General features: G+C 37.3%; 1 protein-coding gene across 8 annotated transcripts in view; it reads left to right on the forward strand.

The window, feature by feature from the left end:
- The window catches only part of LOC121951317 (disco-interacting protein 2 homolog C), a 224,121-nt gene that overhangs the window by 181,444 nt on the left and 24,926 nt on the right, over positions 1-17,751 (forward strand). For 6 of the 8 annotated variants that reach the window (XM_088085027.1, XM_088085029.1, XM_042497594.2 and 3 more), the window contains 11 exons: positions 1,894-1,996; positions 2,124-2,188; positions 3,037-3,130; positions 3,733-3,852; positions 4,551-4,665; positions 5,729-5,868; positions 6,573-6,709; positions 6,810-7,018; positions 8,160-8,274; positions 9,884-10,085; positions 10,330-10,439. In XM_088085027.1, coding sequence (XP_087941153.1) covers positions 1,894-1,996; positions 2,124-2,188; positions 3,037-3,130; positions 3,733-3,852; positions 4,551-4,665; positions 5,729-5,868; positions 6,573-6,709; positions 6,810-7,018; positions 8,160-8,274; positions 9,884-10,085; positions 10,330-10,439 — 1,410 coding nt within the window. The remainder of the gene's footprint in view (positions 1-1,893; positions 1,997-2,123; positions 2,189-3,036; positions 3,131-3,732; positions 3,853-4,550; positions 4,666-5,728; positions 5,869-6,572; positions 6,710-6,809; positions 7,019-8,159; positions 8,275-9,883; positions 10,086-10,329; positions 10,440-17,751) is intronic. The other 2 variants (XM_088085028.1, XM_088085031.1) reach the window with 1 other exon arrangement.

Genomic DNA, 17,751 nt, shown 5'->3' on the forward strand with positions numbered 1-17,751 from the left:
TTTTTTACAGAAACATTTTTGCGTTAATGTCTCGGCATGATTCATAACTTTAATAGCAGCCTATAATGCGCTTCGTTTTCATTCCTGCAGTCATTTGTCAGAAATGTGCCAGAGTTTTCAGACAGAGAGATCTCATTCTGGAAAGAATCGCATCCATTACTGTCGACTCCACAGCACTAAGATGTCATTATGCGTTTGGGAACACACAAAAAAAAGGAAACTCAACTTCATCAATCAACATTTCTACATCTGAATCAGCCTTCAAAAATACATTAATATTGTTATCACGTCTCAAGAGGACTTTATGTTTTTTAGTCACACAGTTGACTGACAGCTAAGATGTCTTTTCACATGCACAGTGTTTTGACTCTGACACCAAGAAAAACACACAAGTGGTGGCGTTAAATTGCATTTAGTACTAGAAGTTATAGTGCTCACTGTGCAGTTTGGGTCATTTCCTTATGTCATGAAATTGAATTATAATTACTCATATTGAATGTGTGCATCATGTTAATGTTGCAGAATTTCCTACCCATTAAAGCTGGTTGGTCATGTGTATGAAAAATTACTTATTGTCATTTTTGCTAAAACTGTCACTATATTCACACAGCACTAAATGCACCAGGTGATCATACTCCTCCTCCCACTCTACTGCGGCCTTTTAGTGCTTCTAATGGCTTTACTGCATGTGAAGGAAAACAACCAGTCACAGTCAAAGAGTCTGAAATGCAACTGTCAATCATGTCAGTCATTTCTTGTGAACTGTGGTCAAACTTTCAAAGTAGAGAGTGCTGATCAAATAAGAATTAAGATGGTGTTATTTGACTCTTTTTTTTCTTTTTTTCTTTTTTTCAGAAACATACTGTATTTTAGTGTAATGTTTAGATGTAAAATGACACAGTTGGTCCAGCTGATAGGCAGTGCTTCATACTCATACTGTTTAACAATATCTTACATGATGGCCAGGTCAGAAACTTTCTCATTTTACAGCTAAACAGTATGCTTGAATATGTTTATGAGAACAACAATAGACAATGTAGTACCAGGGTCTTATTTGATCAGCGCTGCTTAGTTTGACCGCAGTTCACCAGCAGTGATTGACAGCTGCGTTAGAGACTCCTCGGCTCTGAGTGGTAGTTTTCTGTGCACTGCGATGGATTCTAGAGATTGCCATTAGAAGTACTAGAAGGGGAGGAGGGACATGCAATCTGTCTCAGGTACTTTTTTTGGAATATAGTGACAGTTTTAACAAATATGACATGGTATTTTTTGTAAAAGTTACCAACTGTAGCTTTGACCAATAACAGTTTGTCACAGTCAACAACAACAAAAGTTAACAAATTGTAGAGGAGTAAAAAGTGCAATCTTTCTCTCTGTTGCTAATGGCTTAAAAATGCTAAACGAGAAAAAAAGAGAGTTATGCCTTATTCAGGAAACAGATATTAACTGTGAAAACAGCATAATTAGTGTTTAGAATGGTAATATTTAGTTGTACTAACAGATTAATAATTGTTTTTTAAATTGTTTCAAATTTTATAGAAATGATCTGCATGTTTACTAATGTTCATGTCCAATGGTAAAATAAAACAAAAATGTTTTGAAAGAGCCATCATACAAATATTTAATTCAGGTAATTTAATGTGCAATCAGAAAAAACTATTTGCCTCACCTTTTATCAGATTACTCTGTTGTATTATCAGGAGAATATTCTAAGCTGTCCTCATTACTAGAGGGGGTCTTTTACTGTAAACTGCAGTCAGCTGTGTCTTTGTGGTACACCTTCCTTTCTAGAAATATATCAGTGAAAATCTGTCAAAACAAAGCAATGAACTATAGACACACAGTAGGTTCACCTCTTACTTACGCACATTCACTGTCTCTGTCTCTGTCCAGTATAAGACCTGCAAGGACGGCAGCGTCCTCGGTGTGACGGTGATGAGGATAGCCATGCTCACACACTGCCAAGCCCTCACACAGTCCTGCTCGTACACAGAAGGTAAAACACACACACACACACACACATTTACACTTTAGTTCCTGTCACCTTTGATACAGTAATGTGTGGTTTATCCCCGAATATGACGTGGAAGTTCATCTCTTTCTGTCTCTCTCTTGTCCTCCAGCTGAGACCATAGTGAATGTATTAGACTTCAAGAAGGATGTAGGACTGTGGCACGCCGTCCTGACTGTAAGAAAAACACACCTTAACCTTTACTGTCTTGCCTAATTGTTTCAAATTATGAGTGAAAGTATAATGGCAGAATAAAACTGGCAGGTTTATTATTATGCTGTTTTTTAATGTCAATACAGCATAGAAATTGTTTTTATTTTATCATTCTGTGACCTATGAGTCATAAATAGTAAGCATACAGCTAAATGAAGTCTTATATTCTATTTTTAACTTCATACTTTAACCCTTTAACCTCCTCAATAAAAAAAGAAGCAATATTATTATTATTATTATTATTATTATTATTATTATTATTATTATTATTATTTATTTATTTATCATCATTTTGTTTGTTTTCATTTCTTTTCCCTTGGGGCAATAATAACAGAAATCTATGTTTTTGGGGGTTTTTTTTATGTATGTATGTATGTTTAAGTATTACCGTTACTTTTATGACCTCCACACATTTATTCTAGATAATTACCATTACAGTACATTAGATATACAGTACATCTTAGAAACTGTGAAAAGTCATACTGATAAATGTTTTTTTTTTTTAATCAAATATATAATGAAATAACATTTAATATATGTTTTTTATCCTAAAAGGAAATATCAGCAGTTTGGTAGAGCATGACTTTAAAAAGAAATTATTATATGACCTTTTTGAAGTTCCGTAAATCTGTTAACTAAACCAAATGGTAGAGATATCACAATCAGGTTTAACACATTTTTCATTAAGATACAGTGACTCAAAATGTGCTTTACTAAACATTTGAGCATGAAATGAAGGGGTTAAAAGAACAAGTTCTACTAAAAACATTTCTCACGCTGGATTATTTTGTCTCCCTTTGTGTCTCTGTCAGAGTGTAATGAATATGATGCACGTCATCAGTATTCCCTACGCCCTCATGAAGGTCAACCCTCTGTCCTGGATCCAAAAAGTCTGCCAGTACAAAGGTAATCTAATCAAGCCAAACTCAGCAGAAATACTGTTCAGAAATAAATTCATGCCAAGGAATTAAATGTCCCGGTTTAACATCAATAAATCATGTACGTCAGATAACTGCTGTAAACAAATGATGCCGTTACCTTTACATGGAAGCCACGTTTTTTTATAGTTATAAATTTTATATTGAGATCCAGCTGATTCTATTTTGAGGGGAAACATGCTGGATGAAGTTTTAACAGCGCAAAACAGAAAGATGCCATTGGTTGTGTTTGGTTGCACTGTGTCAATTTTGTTGTTTTTTTAGCCTCGAGTGAAAACAGCAGTGAACAAAATATTAGAAACACCTCTTATTATAATCCAATGTAACAAATTATAACCCTTGTTGTGATCCAGTAAAACAACACCAAAAACTACAGTCCTCAAAATTGGCTCAGAGCTGAATTTAGTCCTCTCTCTATCAGTCATAAGTATGATTTTATTACAATGTGCTATTCTTAACACTGACAACAAAATGTGAAGTGACTGTTGAACAGAAATCAAGCTGTCTGCCACTAAATGTGTTTAAAATCTACATCTACATATTTGTTATATTGGCATGTTTTGTGTGTAGCTAAGGTGGCGTGTGTGAAGTCGCGGGACATGCACTGGGCTCTGGTGGCCCACCGGGAGCAGCGAGACATCAACCTGGGCTCTCTGCGCATGCTAGTGGTGGCTGATGGTTCAAATCCCTGTAAGAACACACACTATAAATATGTTATGTTTACACTATGGTGCTATAGTAAAGTTATTCAAAACAAGAGAGTTTGTCTTTTAGGGACCATGAATATTAAACACCAGATATAACTGCAGTTTGACCAGTACAATGTCTTTGTTCAGGTATTTAATTGAAAAAAATAATGAAATAATTACTAAAAAATAATTAAAAAATTAACAATGTATGTGACATAGCATATATGACATTAAGATGAATGCTGACATTTTGCTTTTCATAATAATGATAGTCCAACAACAGAAATAGAAATGAAACTGCTGCACTGTTAATGCGCTGATGATGGCCTAAAGTTGATATGTGTAGTAATTGGAACGCTGTCTTTAAATGTTTCACTTTTGAATGATGGTCTATTTTATCTGAATTTTTGCAGATTATCCTAATCTTGCATTGCACAGATTTTAAATACAGAACACAAATAAGCTTATTTAATATGCTGTTTTGTAGTAGATTTTTTTATTATCCAGTAGTATATCAGGGAGTAAGGTTTACCATTCAAACATTTTATGACCAATTTTTAAAGGTTTGCAGTTCAAAGACAAAATTTGCTCATCAAAAGGTTTACAATTATAACATCAAAAAAATCACTGTAATGAGCTGCCCCACTTTGCCGTCTGCTGTTACGTACTAAAATGGCTTTTTAAAATTGTGTCTTTTAGGGTCGATTTCATCCTGTGATGCCTTCCTCAACGTCTTCCAGACTAAAGGTTTGAAGCCAGAGGTCATTTGTCCCTGTGCCAGCTCCCCCGAGGCCTTGACTGTAGCTCTAAGGAGGTACACACCCATCCCCTCAACCCCCCGATCACACACACACATACATACATGCATTTGTCTTTTTATTGGTGAGTGCACATTTTGACATAACAATTCAATTAAAATGTAATGAATAAAAAAAATGTAGAAATTATCCCCCGGTTTCAAACTGAAATCATGAAGTATATAAAACAAACAAACAAAAAAAATATATTTTATTGCAGTAGTCCCTGCAAACACTTTTCACTTTGATAGATCCATATATCTGTTTACTCTTCAGAGTAAATAAGTGGCTTCACTCTTTTTCCACTGTGACCTGCTCTTATTTTAGCTCAGTCAAACCACTGACTTCACCATTTTATGGTTGTTGAAACACTTAACTGTCAACCTTTCCACCTCTTTCATCATCAGCACTGTAGTTCAACCACATTACAGTCGAACCCGGGCGGCTTTCTTCCACGTGCCGGCTGTAATTTATGCTTTATGCTCTTAATTACGACACTATAAAAGCCCTCTGTGTATGTGTGTGTGTGTATTTGTGCCACACACAGCCTAATAAATAGCACTTGGCCTCAGCGGGTGTGGTAGTAATAAACTCACTTTATTTTCAGAAGAGCTGCTTCAAAACTCATTAAAAATATCACAAAACAGGACACACACAAACACAAGCACACAGCTCTATTTGTATTTGTAAGATTGCTCATTAACATCCAGCAATCTTCAACTCTTACTCCTAACTTTAACCTCAATTTAAATCTCCCTAAAGGGCCTCAAACCCTCAAACATGCCAAAATTCTCTCACAAAATGTGTTTTTCCAAAAATGTCTTAACTTTCCAGGTTGTCCGTGCTTTCCAAAACTGTTTCCCAACTACATACACACAAAAAAAATGTGCGTGCTTATTTCTACATTTCCAAAACATTCTTCAATTCTTAAAATGTCCTTACTTTACAAATTTACCCTCACTTTCCAAAAAGATTGCCACCTCCAAAGAAATATCCTTACTCAGGATCTAAAATTTGTTGTCACAAACATTTACAGCGCTCCAGCACCCTCCATGTTTTGATTTTCCACTCCTCCTGCAGGCCCCTGGAGGAGGGCAGCACCCCTCCTGGTCGCGGCGTGTTGTCCATGCAGGGTCTGAGTCATGGCGTGATCCGGGTCGACTCAGAGGAGAAGCTCTCGGTGCTCACATTGCAGGATGTCGGCTCTGTCATGCCTGGAGGTGAGAGAGGGGAATTACTGTAGGTTTTATTGTTGATCTGATTACTCAAGTTACTGATTACTCTATACTTATTATTTACATTTGACATAAGATAAATGTGACCTCTGCTGGTTTAAGATCCTAGAAAGCGTCTAAAATGTTGATTAATGTTGATAAATCAAAGATAACAGCCTTGTTTCAACCTGATGCTTGGTGGACTTGTAAAAATAGTCCATATAAAATTTGAATTTTACTCAAACTGTACCAGACTTTTGTGCCTTTCCTTCATTTTTTCATTTTTTCTTTCCTTTCTCTTTTTCTCCTTCTGTAATTCTTTTTCACCTCTTTTTCCTCCAACCCCCTCTACTTTGCCCCCCCCCCTCGTTTTCTTAAGCTTTTAATTCTTAAGACCTTCCTGCCCTTTTTTCTGTTTTTTTGTTTTTTTCATCTGATCTGAAAATATTAAGATTTTACTTATATTCAATACATGAGGACAGTACTTGAAGGGAGTATTTTTCTTTTTACTCATATATGCTCTTAAGTAAAGGACTTGTATCACTAATTTTTGACATGTGTTTGCTACATATTTTTCTTGAAAACTGTCATTTCCTAATTATTTTGCGTTATTTAACAAATGGGATGTTCATCTAGAAACTGGACAAACTGTATTCTTGTAGTAATTTGTCATTCATAAAATCACAGTATGTTTCTCTCTCTATCTGTAGGTATGATGTGTGTGGTGAAGCCTGAAGGTGTCCCTCAGCTCTGTAAAACTGATGAGATCGGAGAGTTGTGTGTTTGCACTGTCGCCACGGGAACCTCGTACTACGGTCTGGCCGGCATGACGAAGAACACCTTCGAGGTGAGTTTGTGAAAGATTTTTTAAAAATTGATCTATTTTTCTGTCCTGCAGTTATTAAGTACAAACCTTGTCTCACCCTCTGCATTGGAAACTTGTCCAGGTCTTCCCTGTGACCAACAACGGCTCTCCCATCAGTGAGTTTCCCTTCACGCGGACCGGCCTGCTGGGATTCATCGGACCTGCAGGTCTGATCTTCGTTGCAGGGAAGATGGACGGTCTGATGGTTGTCGGGGGCCGTCAGCACAATGCTGACGACATTGTCGCCACAGCGCTTGCTGTGGAGCCCATGAAGTTTGTCTACAGGGGCAGGTAAATGTGTGATGCAGCATTAATCTTCCAGATACTTTTTGTTTCAGATCTATATGTCTGCTGCTCTTGAAACATTTTAAATCCATTATTACTGCTGATGCATTTCAAGTGTGGGCAGCATTTTTATGTTGTAATTGGCATGTTGTATTTAAAATCATCTTCAATGCGTAGCTGTCAGAAAAATAAAACAGAGTGAAAAATACAATATTCCACTCTGACGTATAGTTTAGCATAAAGTCGCATAAAATAGAAAGAGTTAATCACAAGTGCCTAAAAAAATCGAATAAATGGACCTCCGCTTTATCAAAGAGAATTTTTCGTGTTTTCTCTAAAAACATTACAAATATTTGACTCATGGTGGGAGCATAATTTTGGTAGCTAACAGGTAAGCTAACTTGGCTCATTAGATTCCAAATGTTAGCCTGCCTTTCTGCTAAAGAATTAACAGACAGTGTGATAATTTCTTTGAGATAATTTCTCTTGAATAAATTAACACAGCCTTTTTTGTGTCCATAAAATAAAGGAGCTGATGAGTGACCCTGAAAAAACAAAACAATACAGTTGTTGGAAAAACCGTTTAAGAAATGTTCGACTCAGCTTTAGTTGTTATTTTTCTGCATCACGACGCCTGCATTGACACGCTTTGTAACGAGCAAATTATCTTCGTTTAATCAGTTTTCTCATTGTTATTTATTGTTCTGTCTGTAAACTTTCTTTAATTATGCTAACTATAGACTGGCTAGGCTCAGTGTCGACGTTTTTCACCAGATTGACTGCTGTGGGTCCTGGTTGCTGATGCCATGATCCTGCTTGACGTGACCTTCTACTGCCATTATTATACGTCATGCCTCCACTATTAATATACACATGGGACTCTTATCAACACACACAATATGTGCACGTAACATCACATGCTATCATAGAGTTAATTTAGTAATTTTACACCTATATCTATTGTAATATGACATGCTATTGTTAGCATTATTGCTGTGCATCTCTCCCCCTCTCTCCCTCTCTCTTTCTCTTTCTTTTTTGTCATTATTGCAATGTAATTGTTATTACCGACATCTACTGCACGTCGGTCCGTCCTTGAAGAGGGATCCCTCCTCAGTCGCTCTTCCTTTCTGTGTTTGTGTTTCAGGATAGCAGTGTTCTCCATCACGGTGCTCCACGATGAGAGGATCGTGGTGGTGGCAGAGCAGCGGCCCGACTCCACAGAGGAAGACAGTTTCCAGTGGATGAGCCGAGTTCTGCAGGTACACACACACACACACACACACACACACACACACACACACACACATATTTTCTGTACAGTGTATAGTATGCAGTTTATACAGTAAACACATTACTGTTATATCCTGACTATTACTAAGGCACCAAATATGGATTAATACACCACTGAACAACAGTCTATATATAGTTAACAATAATTAAACTATGTATTTTTGGTTCAGTTTTTTAAAGATTTACATCTTCAATAGATACAAGTGCACTCAAGGTTTAACCACAGACAGGGTAGAAAAGTTTGAAAGTATTCATAGAGGAATTTACCCGTTGTTGGGTTTAGTCTTTTCATGGGAATTGTTGACAATATGACAACTACTGATAACACCAGACTTATTCTTTAACACAAACCAGCTCAGGAAAACTGTCAATACTCAGGATGCACACCAGCCAGACACATTTTAACGGGTCACCTCTAAAGGAGACAAAACAACTCAAACACATTCTTTCATACCACATTTTTGTCTCTCTCTCTCTCTCTCTCTCTCTCTCTCTCTCTCTCTCTCTCTTTCTTTCTCTCTCTCTCTCTCACACACACACACACACACACACACACACACATACACACACATACATTCACAGTATATGGTACTGTGCTGTACATTCATACTGTATGAAAAGATAAAATCTCAGCCTGAGCTCCAGATCCATGTAAGCCGGCGTGGAGTCTGCGGTGAAACTATAAAAGCTGTCTGCATTTTTACGGTTGCAATAAAAACCAAATCTCTTTATTCCTCTACCATCACAGATACTTCCTGGCTGTTCTTCCACTCAGCTACTCTGGTTATTTCGCACTCAGCGTTTTGGAACAAGGGCGGCTGCTTAAGCATTCGATTTTGTTCAGATTATGAGAAATGGAAATTAGATCATTTGAAAAAGTTTCAAAATATTGGAAGATAAATTTCCTTTGTTACATTTATGTCTGATTTTTATGCAAAGGCTTGTTATATCAGGTATCAGATGTTAATGTAATACTATTAAACTAATATGATATACTGTAAATGCAGCTGAAGGCAATAATTGAGATGTAATTTTTAAAGATCATTTTTTAGTGCTATGCAACAGCATAGATCTTTTTTTTTTAACAGAAAATTTGTCGTTATTTTTAAATGTTATTCTGTGAACAAATTGTGTTTTTTCCTGAACTCATTTATTCGTTAATTATATCAGCAAGATTTTATAAATATTCTTATTTCACAAAGAAAGCACTGAAAGTGAAGTTTAACTCCAAATAGTAATTTCTTTTTATTTTTGAGTGGATCTCACTTTACGCTGTACTCTCTCACTCTCTCTCTCGTAATCCTTTAATATTTCATTTTAATCTTTTCATCTTATTTTATTTAATTTCTGTATGAAACATTTAAAGAGCTACACCAGAATGAAATGCACACTCAGCAAATCTTAAATGATGACCTCATCCTACGCTAGGCGTGAATACCAAATAGTATAATAACAAAATAGTCACATTATTTAAGCAATCCTGACCTTCTATACTATTATCCATTACTTTGTAATGTCCTGCCTCAACATCCTTTTTTCTATTCTTTCCTTAAAAGTAAACTCATATCAACTTTCCAGGCGATAGACGGTATCCATCAGGTGGGGGTGTATTGTCTGGCCCTGGTGCCGTCCAACACTCTGCCTAAGACTCCACTGGGTGGCATCCACCTGTCAGAAACCAAGCAGCTCTTCTTGGAGGGGGCGCTGCACCCCTGCAACGTGCTCATGTGTCCACACACCTGCGTCACCAACCTGCCTAAACCCCGGCAGAAACAACCAGGTACAGTATGAAACAATATGTGATGCTATATGGATGGACTGATACATGTATACGCAGGTGTAGTTAGTTTTTTAAAACTAACACAATTGATAACATGATATGCACAACTGTAAATATATAAAACAACTTTTTAAAAGTAAGAAAGGTCGGAGATGCTGTCTCCTCTTATCTGGCATACTGTGTGCTCCTTTCTCTCTTTCCTGACCTCACCTTCCTCACATGTTTTCTTTCTCCTCTTCCTCAGAAATCGGTCCTGCGTCTGTGATGGTGGGCAATCTGGTGTCAGGGAAGAGGATTGCTCAGGCCAGCGGCAGGGATCTGGGGCAGATCGAAGACAATGACCAGGCAAGGAAGGTGTGTGTGAGAGGGGGACTGCTGGTTTTCACCATCATCATCATCATCATCATCATCAACAACATCACACACACACACACACACACACACACACACACACACACACACACACACACACACACACACACACACATATGCCATTTCTCATTATTTACACCATAGTGGTTTATTCCACTTGTCATTTTGTCTTATGCCAGTTATTTCAGTTACTTGTTCTGCAGTTTGTGTTGCAGTTTACATTTCTCATATTTATTTATAATAACATCCATCGTACAGTAATGGAAAGACTCTCTTTGTGTACATTTAAAGGTTTCTATCAAGGCAAAATCTTTAGATACAGGACACAAAGTGGCCTTCTTCTTCAAGTTTTTTGTCTCCTCTGTAATTCAAGATTAAAATGCAGTTACTAAAAAGGAAAGTCCAATGCCAGTAGGTGATGGGAGTGAAAATTAGATGCTTTGGCAGCTCTGTTCATGTCACACTTGTGCCAACAAAAGTGAGCAAGACAGGAGAGGAAAGGCCGGCCAGAGAACAAAGTCTGAAAAACAATTAATTGAGGCTATAAGATCGAGGAGAGAAAAAAAGGCATGAAGAGAGTGAGAACATGTGGACATGAGAGAATGGGAAGTAAATAGAAAACAGAGAAAAGTGAGGAACAAAAAAGAATAATTTAAGTAGAGAAACAACAAAAAGCAAGACTATGAGTTATGGAGAGAAACAGGTAGTATGTGTTACCAACAGAACTGATTTTCCCCGCTTCTCTCGTGCTGAAAATGTCATCAGTTACAGCGTCAGGCATGCCAGCGGCTGCCACACACCATGTAGACTCTAATGAGAAGAGGCAGGCCCCAAATAATAACAAGCACCACCTCAACAGCAGCACACTGGGAGGCTGCAGCTGTGTCACCAGCCTCACTCGCAACATTCTGTAAGGCTGCTTGTTTGTTCGGATATAACCAAACAGATGTTGATGAACTTTGTTTTCTGGTGCTCTCAAATCTTGTCACCTAAACTCCCAAAGCTTCTACAAATTTCAACTTCTGGCACCTCAAAAAAGAGCGTTCCCAGGAGATGTTAGACAAGGCAGATAGCAGCAAACATACTTTCTGACACAAAATGTTTCCTTGTATGTTGAATAAGTGGTTTAGGGTTCAAATTTGCCTTGATTTTACAGTTAAAGGAATTTTTTTACATTTTGGGAAATACACTTATTCGCTTTCTTTTCGAGAGTTAGAGGAGATCAATAGATGTCGCTTCAACAACAAAGTAAAACCAAGTTGAAATTTATTGAAAAAAGATGTAATTATTTCCAAAGTTTGCAACATGTTTTTATCCGACAAAATATTCTGCTTCAATCCACGTTTGTTGCCATTTAGCCTTTTAATAAATAACATTTTCATTATAATCGACACAAAGAGAGGCACGCACCTGTATTAATGGGGCAGTCTATCAGCAATCTAACAGCACAATAGATAGCATTAATTTGTTAAAGAAAATTTAGTAAAACAGCTAACTCATTTAATCTGATTAATCACTTTATTTTGTTTGATTTTTTTTTTAAATTTTCATCATGATGGCACCATATGAAAACAGACATTTGAAGCTTCATTCAAAAAAAAACCAAAAAACAGTTGAAGCTCAAAATGTAAATAAATAACATTAATTACAGCCCTGCTTATCACAAAGACTGCGCTGTACAAAGTTGGTGGAAAAAGGGCAGTAAATCATATCTTGTTCACATTACAATATCCATCAAAACCTAAATACTAATGCTTGCTTTGACAAGATGGTGATTAAAAAAAAACTGCCCTATTTCTCAGATGTTCATCTGAAAGGTCGGTTTTTATACTTTAACGATGAAAGGACGGTTACAGAGTCCTGTCATGAGGAAACAATTTGCCTGTAAAACTCTCCCTGTCATTATGTGTAAAGACAAGTTAAAGATGGAAGAAGCAGTGACGAATCTGAGCTCTGTTGCTTTTTAGTTAGTTGCCAGAATGGTTCAGTGGATCTCTGTCTTCTCACACATTTAAATGAATAAGCTATAGATATTTTGTTATATTATAACACATGGGAACAGTATGAGGGGCCTGATGCTTTAACTATGACGTTGAATGTTATGTGTACACACTATAGCCGTAAATTACAAATACACAAAGTTTTCGTGGAGAAAGCCTCATCATCACTTGTTTGGAGGCAATGTTGCATCCAATTCTGCTCAGCTAATTTCAGAATGAAATCATCAGTCCTGAGGCTTCATGCCCAAATTACAAGTCTAAACAGGATGATGATATTTGTAGTGATTAGCTCAGACGTGGACAGCATCATTTGTGCAGAGGGATGTGTTTGCTGTTCCTTGTGGGAGTAGAGTTTAATCAATTTTGGCAACTCTTCTATGCAGATGAAGCAGCGTTGGTCAGTATTCCTGCAAAATGAGTTTAGGAACAGTTGTGAATTTGGTTTAAGTTGTCTGGCAGGTTATTTTTCACAAGGTCAGAAGGGGAGGCTTCATTCAAAATTAAATTTGGTGATTTTGTGTGGAAATGCAAAATATTTCTGCTGAATGTTAATGTTAATTACTCTTGCTGCGCTTTTGGCTCCTCCTGCTGTTTGTAATCATCAGTATGCTCATTTATTCATCCTTTCATTGATTTGTTTATTCATCGATCACTGCATGTGTAACACATCTCTGAAAACCAGGCCCTCTGTGTGAATGAGCTCCTCTTACTCTTCAAACTGTTGGTGCTGCTTTGTTTAAAAAACGTTCCTGCGTTTATTGAAATTTTCTCTGTGTGTGTGTGTGTGTGTGTGTGTGTGTGTGTGTGTGTGTGTCAATGTAATCTTATAGAGTGAAATGTGATTTACTTTGAACGTCTTCTCAGATTGCTCTTCTGATAACGTTTATTTATCCCAGGAAGGTTGACTGAGCTCACTGACAGTCACACTGGGACCATCTGAGCCTCTCAGTGTGATTACTTTGCTTAAGAGTTCCTCTGTTTCCTTTCTTTAAAGCAACACTCAACTATAAGGGAGAAAACACTATTGGCTTTAATTCAAAGGAATTTAAACCAAGCTGCAACCTCAGAGGCTGAAAAAGGAAGCCAAAAACTGCAGTTCATCGAATAGCCATTCAAGACCAGCTCCAAAACAGAGTAAATCTCCATAGACCTCCATATAAAAATGGCCAATTTTACAGCAGAAATAAGCATGTTTACAGCCTAGTACAAAACAGGGTTTTGATCTCAATAGCTAATTTCTACTTTGCCTTTGTTTCTCTTATTGAGCGTTTTGGCTAAGATTTCAAATTAAATCCTATTACATGATCTGTCAATCAGACGTGTCAATATATTACAAACAAGTAAATGAAGTAAGTGCATCCCTCAATCCAAAAATAAATGCCTTCTGTTTTCCATACATATTTTGTGATGACCTGCCACAAATATAAACACTGGCCTGTCATATTTTAGTTTTCCTTTTTTTTCTTATTTAAAATGGGTAAACACAAGATTTTATTTTTGATCTGCATGCAGTGTATTGATTCACTCAGCCTCTCCTTGATCCACTCTCTCTCTCTGTTTTTCATGAGACAGTAGTGCAGCCCGCAGTCCTGCACACACTCACACAGTGACTGGGCTAACTTTTGACATCACATGGCTATAACGGTCATTAACGGGTTTGACGTCAAAGTTGAGCCTTTTGTTGTCTATGTGGTTTTCTTTGGACTGTGAAACAGCTTGGTGTATGACGTTAGCTGCTGCTGTTGTGTTAGCTCCAGCTAACCAGGCAGACGTTGACTGACTATTCAAGAGGAAGGCAGTGTCTCTGGGGACAGTCCTTCATTTCTTCATTTTCCTCTCACATGTGTAATGGCACCGAAAGGGATAATCGTGTTGTCGCCCTCTAAGACTGTGAAAAACATCCACACTGGCGACATGTTTGGCTCTTTACTTACCATGCTGCACTTGCTCTTCTTCTTCTTCTGTTTCTTTACAGTGTAGATGCTGTACAAGTACGTCAATGAAACCAATTTGGCTTTTCATTATTACAATCTCTATTTGTTGACTATGATTTATTATTTGGAATAATAAGTAATAATTTAAATTTCCCGGCCAATAATCTCTGGGCCTGATATAGTATGTATCATGTATCCCTAATTACAAGTAAGTAATATTTCTATACTTAACTGTCATCTACTTAAAATATTTCCTTTTGACTTTAGAGATTTAGAAGAAGAGAACAGCTGTGTGCTTCCTTTGCTGTTTGGTCCAGTGCCAGTTTTCTAGATTCATAGTCTGCTTAGTTCAATAGATGTTGCTGGAAGGATTTAACCACTTTCTTTATGTAAATTTAAGCAACGTAAAGTGCTTCTAGTGCCAGGTGGTCGATATGTTGGATTTCAGTGAACATCTGATAATGACATCAGATACAAGTGAGCTGTAGACTTCAGTGTATTAACATGAGAATTCAACACCGACAAACTGATAAAACTCTACTATATGAGACCAGATTTCTATCTGTGGCCTGGGAATTCACACGCACACACACACACACACATATACTGGACACAGAGGTTCTTTGTGTTGTGGTATTTAGCATGCCAGTCCTCTCACATACAGATAACATTGGTTTTATCTGCAGGCAGGTTCCAGTTTGTTCTGTCTCAGGCTTCAGTTGAGCTCTGCATGTGTCACTCGGGGTCATATGTTCTGTTTAATACAAACCACAAACCAGATTTGATCCTTTTGATGGTTTAAAACTATGAGTTGTTGACACCAAAAGGTATCTTGTTATCCCACAAAAACGTTTTATACTTGCTTGAAGCGAAATTAGTTATGGTTGTGATGGTTATGATATTTTGCAGTCACTGGACATGAATAGTAAATTTCCAAATTTCCAACGTTAAAAACCAACTACAACCTAATACTGTCTTTGTACTTTATACTTGTATTTAGTGTAAGAAATTAAACGTAATTCACTTGAATAAGTGTATTTTTACACAAAACCTTACTTTGCACGGGACCAAAAGCTACTACTTACCTTTATACTTACCTGCAGTGCTTAAAAAAGAAAAAGATGGTTGGTCCAAAAATCTGTCTCAAATTTGGTTAAAAATCATCTTGAAAAGGTTGTGAAAAGCCTTAAATTAGGGGATCTTATGCTTACAGTCATCCTCAATGACAAGCAACATATTTTGTGGAATCAATGACCAGCTACTGCCAAGACAATACTCTGAAAGTTGTGTCGATGGTGACTCATGTAGGCTGGGCCTAGTTACCTGCCAGATTTTACTGAAATGATTATGTGACTCATAAAGACCGCATCATCAGTTTTACATATTTGAGATCTTGGCTTCTTTTTTTGCTAAAATTCGGTATGACCCCTAAATACATGTTTTGGTTTTTTTTTAACACAGTTAAGGTTTAGAAGGAGTTTTTAAATGATTGTCACGATTTATCACAACCAGGAGATCATCTGTGATTCAATGGCTGGATAAAGGCTTTGACACTGTTTGGGTTCATATGTGTGCAGTCGTGGCACTTTAGGGTATTTTGGATTAACGCCTTTACCAAGTGGTGGATGTTAATATGTGAGGCAGGAAACTGGAAAAGAAGCAGACTTTCATTTGCTGTTATGAAAGTTTTATGAAAGCTCAGAGTCGAGCTGACAAGCAGTTGAGTGATGTTTTCATCGGGGAAGAAAAACCTTCTTTAAATCTTTTAACCCCCCGAGAGATTTGCGATGCATGAAGCTGGTGGTGAGTAGACGAGAGACATTTTCGTCAGCCAAACTCTGAGAGTTGACTATACGAGTTTTTTAAACAGTGAAACAAGAAACTTGGGCCAGTGTGGAGCTGAGTGATTTTTTCAGCAGGAGAAGACTGGAGGTCATATTTAATGCTGAAAGGGTTCCTGTATAACAGAATATCTTATATTAACAATGGTGACAACTGAGGCATTGGTCTTTGTGACAGCTTTTATAAAACATACAGAACAGTGATCACACGGTCTCACAGTATGAATCAGAGACACAATATGTGTTTGACTTAGTTTTTATCCTTATATTCCCTCTGTAAATGGAGCCTGCCAAACTGAGATTTTACACCCTGTCCTAACTGGATGCTAGCGTCAGATTATGGAGCTGCATAGGGTTATATTGTACGCTCTGTCGTGTCCCGACTACATCCACTAAAATGAACTCCATCACTCCATATAAACGAATCGCACATCTCTCAGCTGTGCACCCAGGGGCATTATCACTGAAAAGATTTGTAAGTACTTACTTCCTCATTATTCAGATTTAACAGCAATACTGTTGTGGGTAACTTAAAGATGCCATTGCTGTAGCTTCCAAATCATATCATACCAACATCTCCACTTTATAATGCACGCTTGTTTGCTAGCATGCTACATATTATTCACAGAAACATTCAGCTGGCAGTGATCACCCTCCAGCCTGAAGCCAGCTTTACTATCATACCTGTTGCTGAACTGAGTAGTTTGTAGTAAAGTTTGCTGATTTATGTTCCGAAAGACTAAAGTCACTTTGTGTCACTGTTTATATTATATCTGTTCAGAACACAGTGGTTTATGTGGGATGTTGTAATGTTTTGGTCACATTTAATGATACCAGCTGTATTGGCAGGTTAGTTAGGTGAAGTCACTTCCTCATAAAACAATTTATTAAGGCTACAGTCTTGAAAAGCATGTTGCCCTCCTCCTTACAAAGAATGCCACAAAGTTAAAGTTTCTTCAGATAAATTGAGATGTTAAGTTGAGATGTCTTCATTTTAAGACAAGTGACAGGAATAAAATAGAAATGGGGTGTGGGATAAAAGTGTTGCTCAAAACAGTGCGCTATCAAGTTGTATTGCGCTGCTTTGCTCATAGGAAGTTTTGACAGTCCCAAAGGAAATAATGTAATCAAAAAGATTTAGTCGCTGACTCTCGCTTAGGTTGCATCCAGTTAGGACACAGTTACACCTTCACTTAAAGCTGCACTAATCAATATTTGTTTTTAACAATTCCCAGAGTGACTATTTATAACCTGCATGATTTCCCGCAACGTGACAAATCAACAGAGAATAACGATCTAACTCTGCAGTTCCTCTCAACATATGATGCATTTCAGTGTGTTTTGGATCATTGTTTCAACCTTGTTTTCTGCCACAGTAAGAAGTTGTTGTTGTTGTTTTTTAAATTTTATTTTTCCAGAAAGCTAGCTCTGAATAAACCCTCTGTACATTACCCATTCAGCATCAGACACCTTATTAGGTGGTTAAAAACATGACTTCAAATGAATGCTCTGTGTCTAC

This window comes from Plectropomus leopardus, chromosome 12, assembly GCF_026936395.1.
Source record: "Plectropomus leopardus strain MGB_pleo_1.0 chromosome 12, ASM2693639v1, whole genome shotgun sequence".
NCBI lineage: Eukaryota > Metazoa > Chordata > Actinopteri > Perciformes > Serranidae > Plectropomus > Plectropomus leopardus.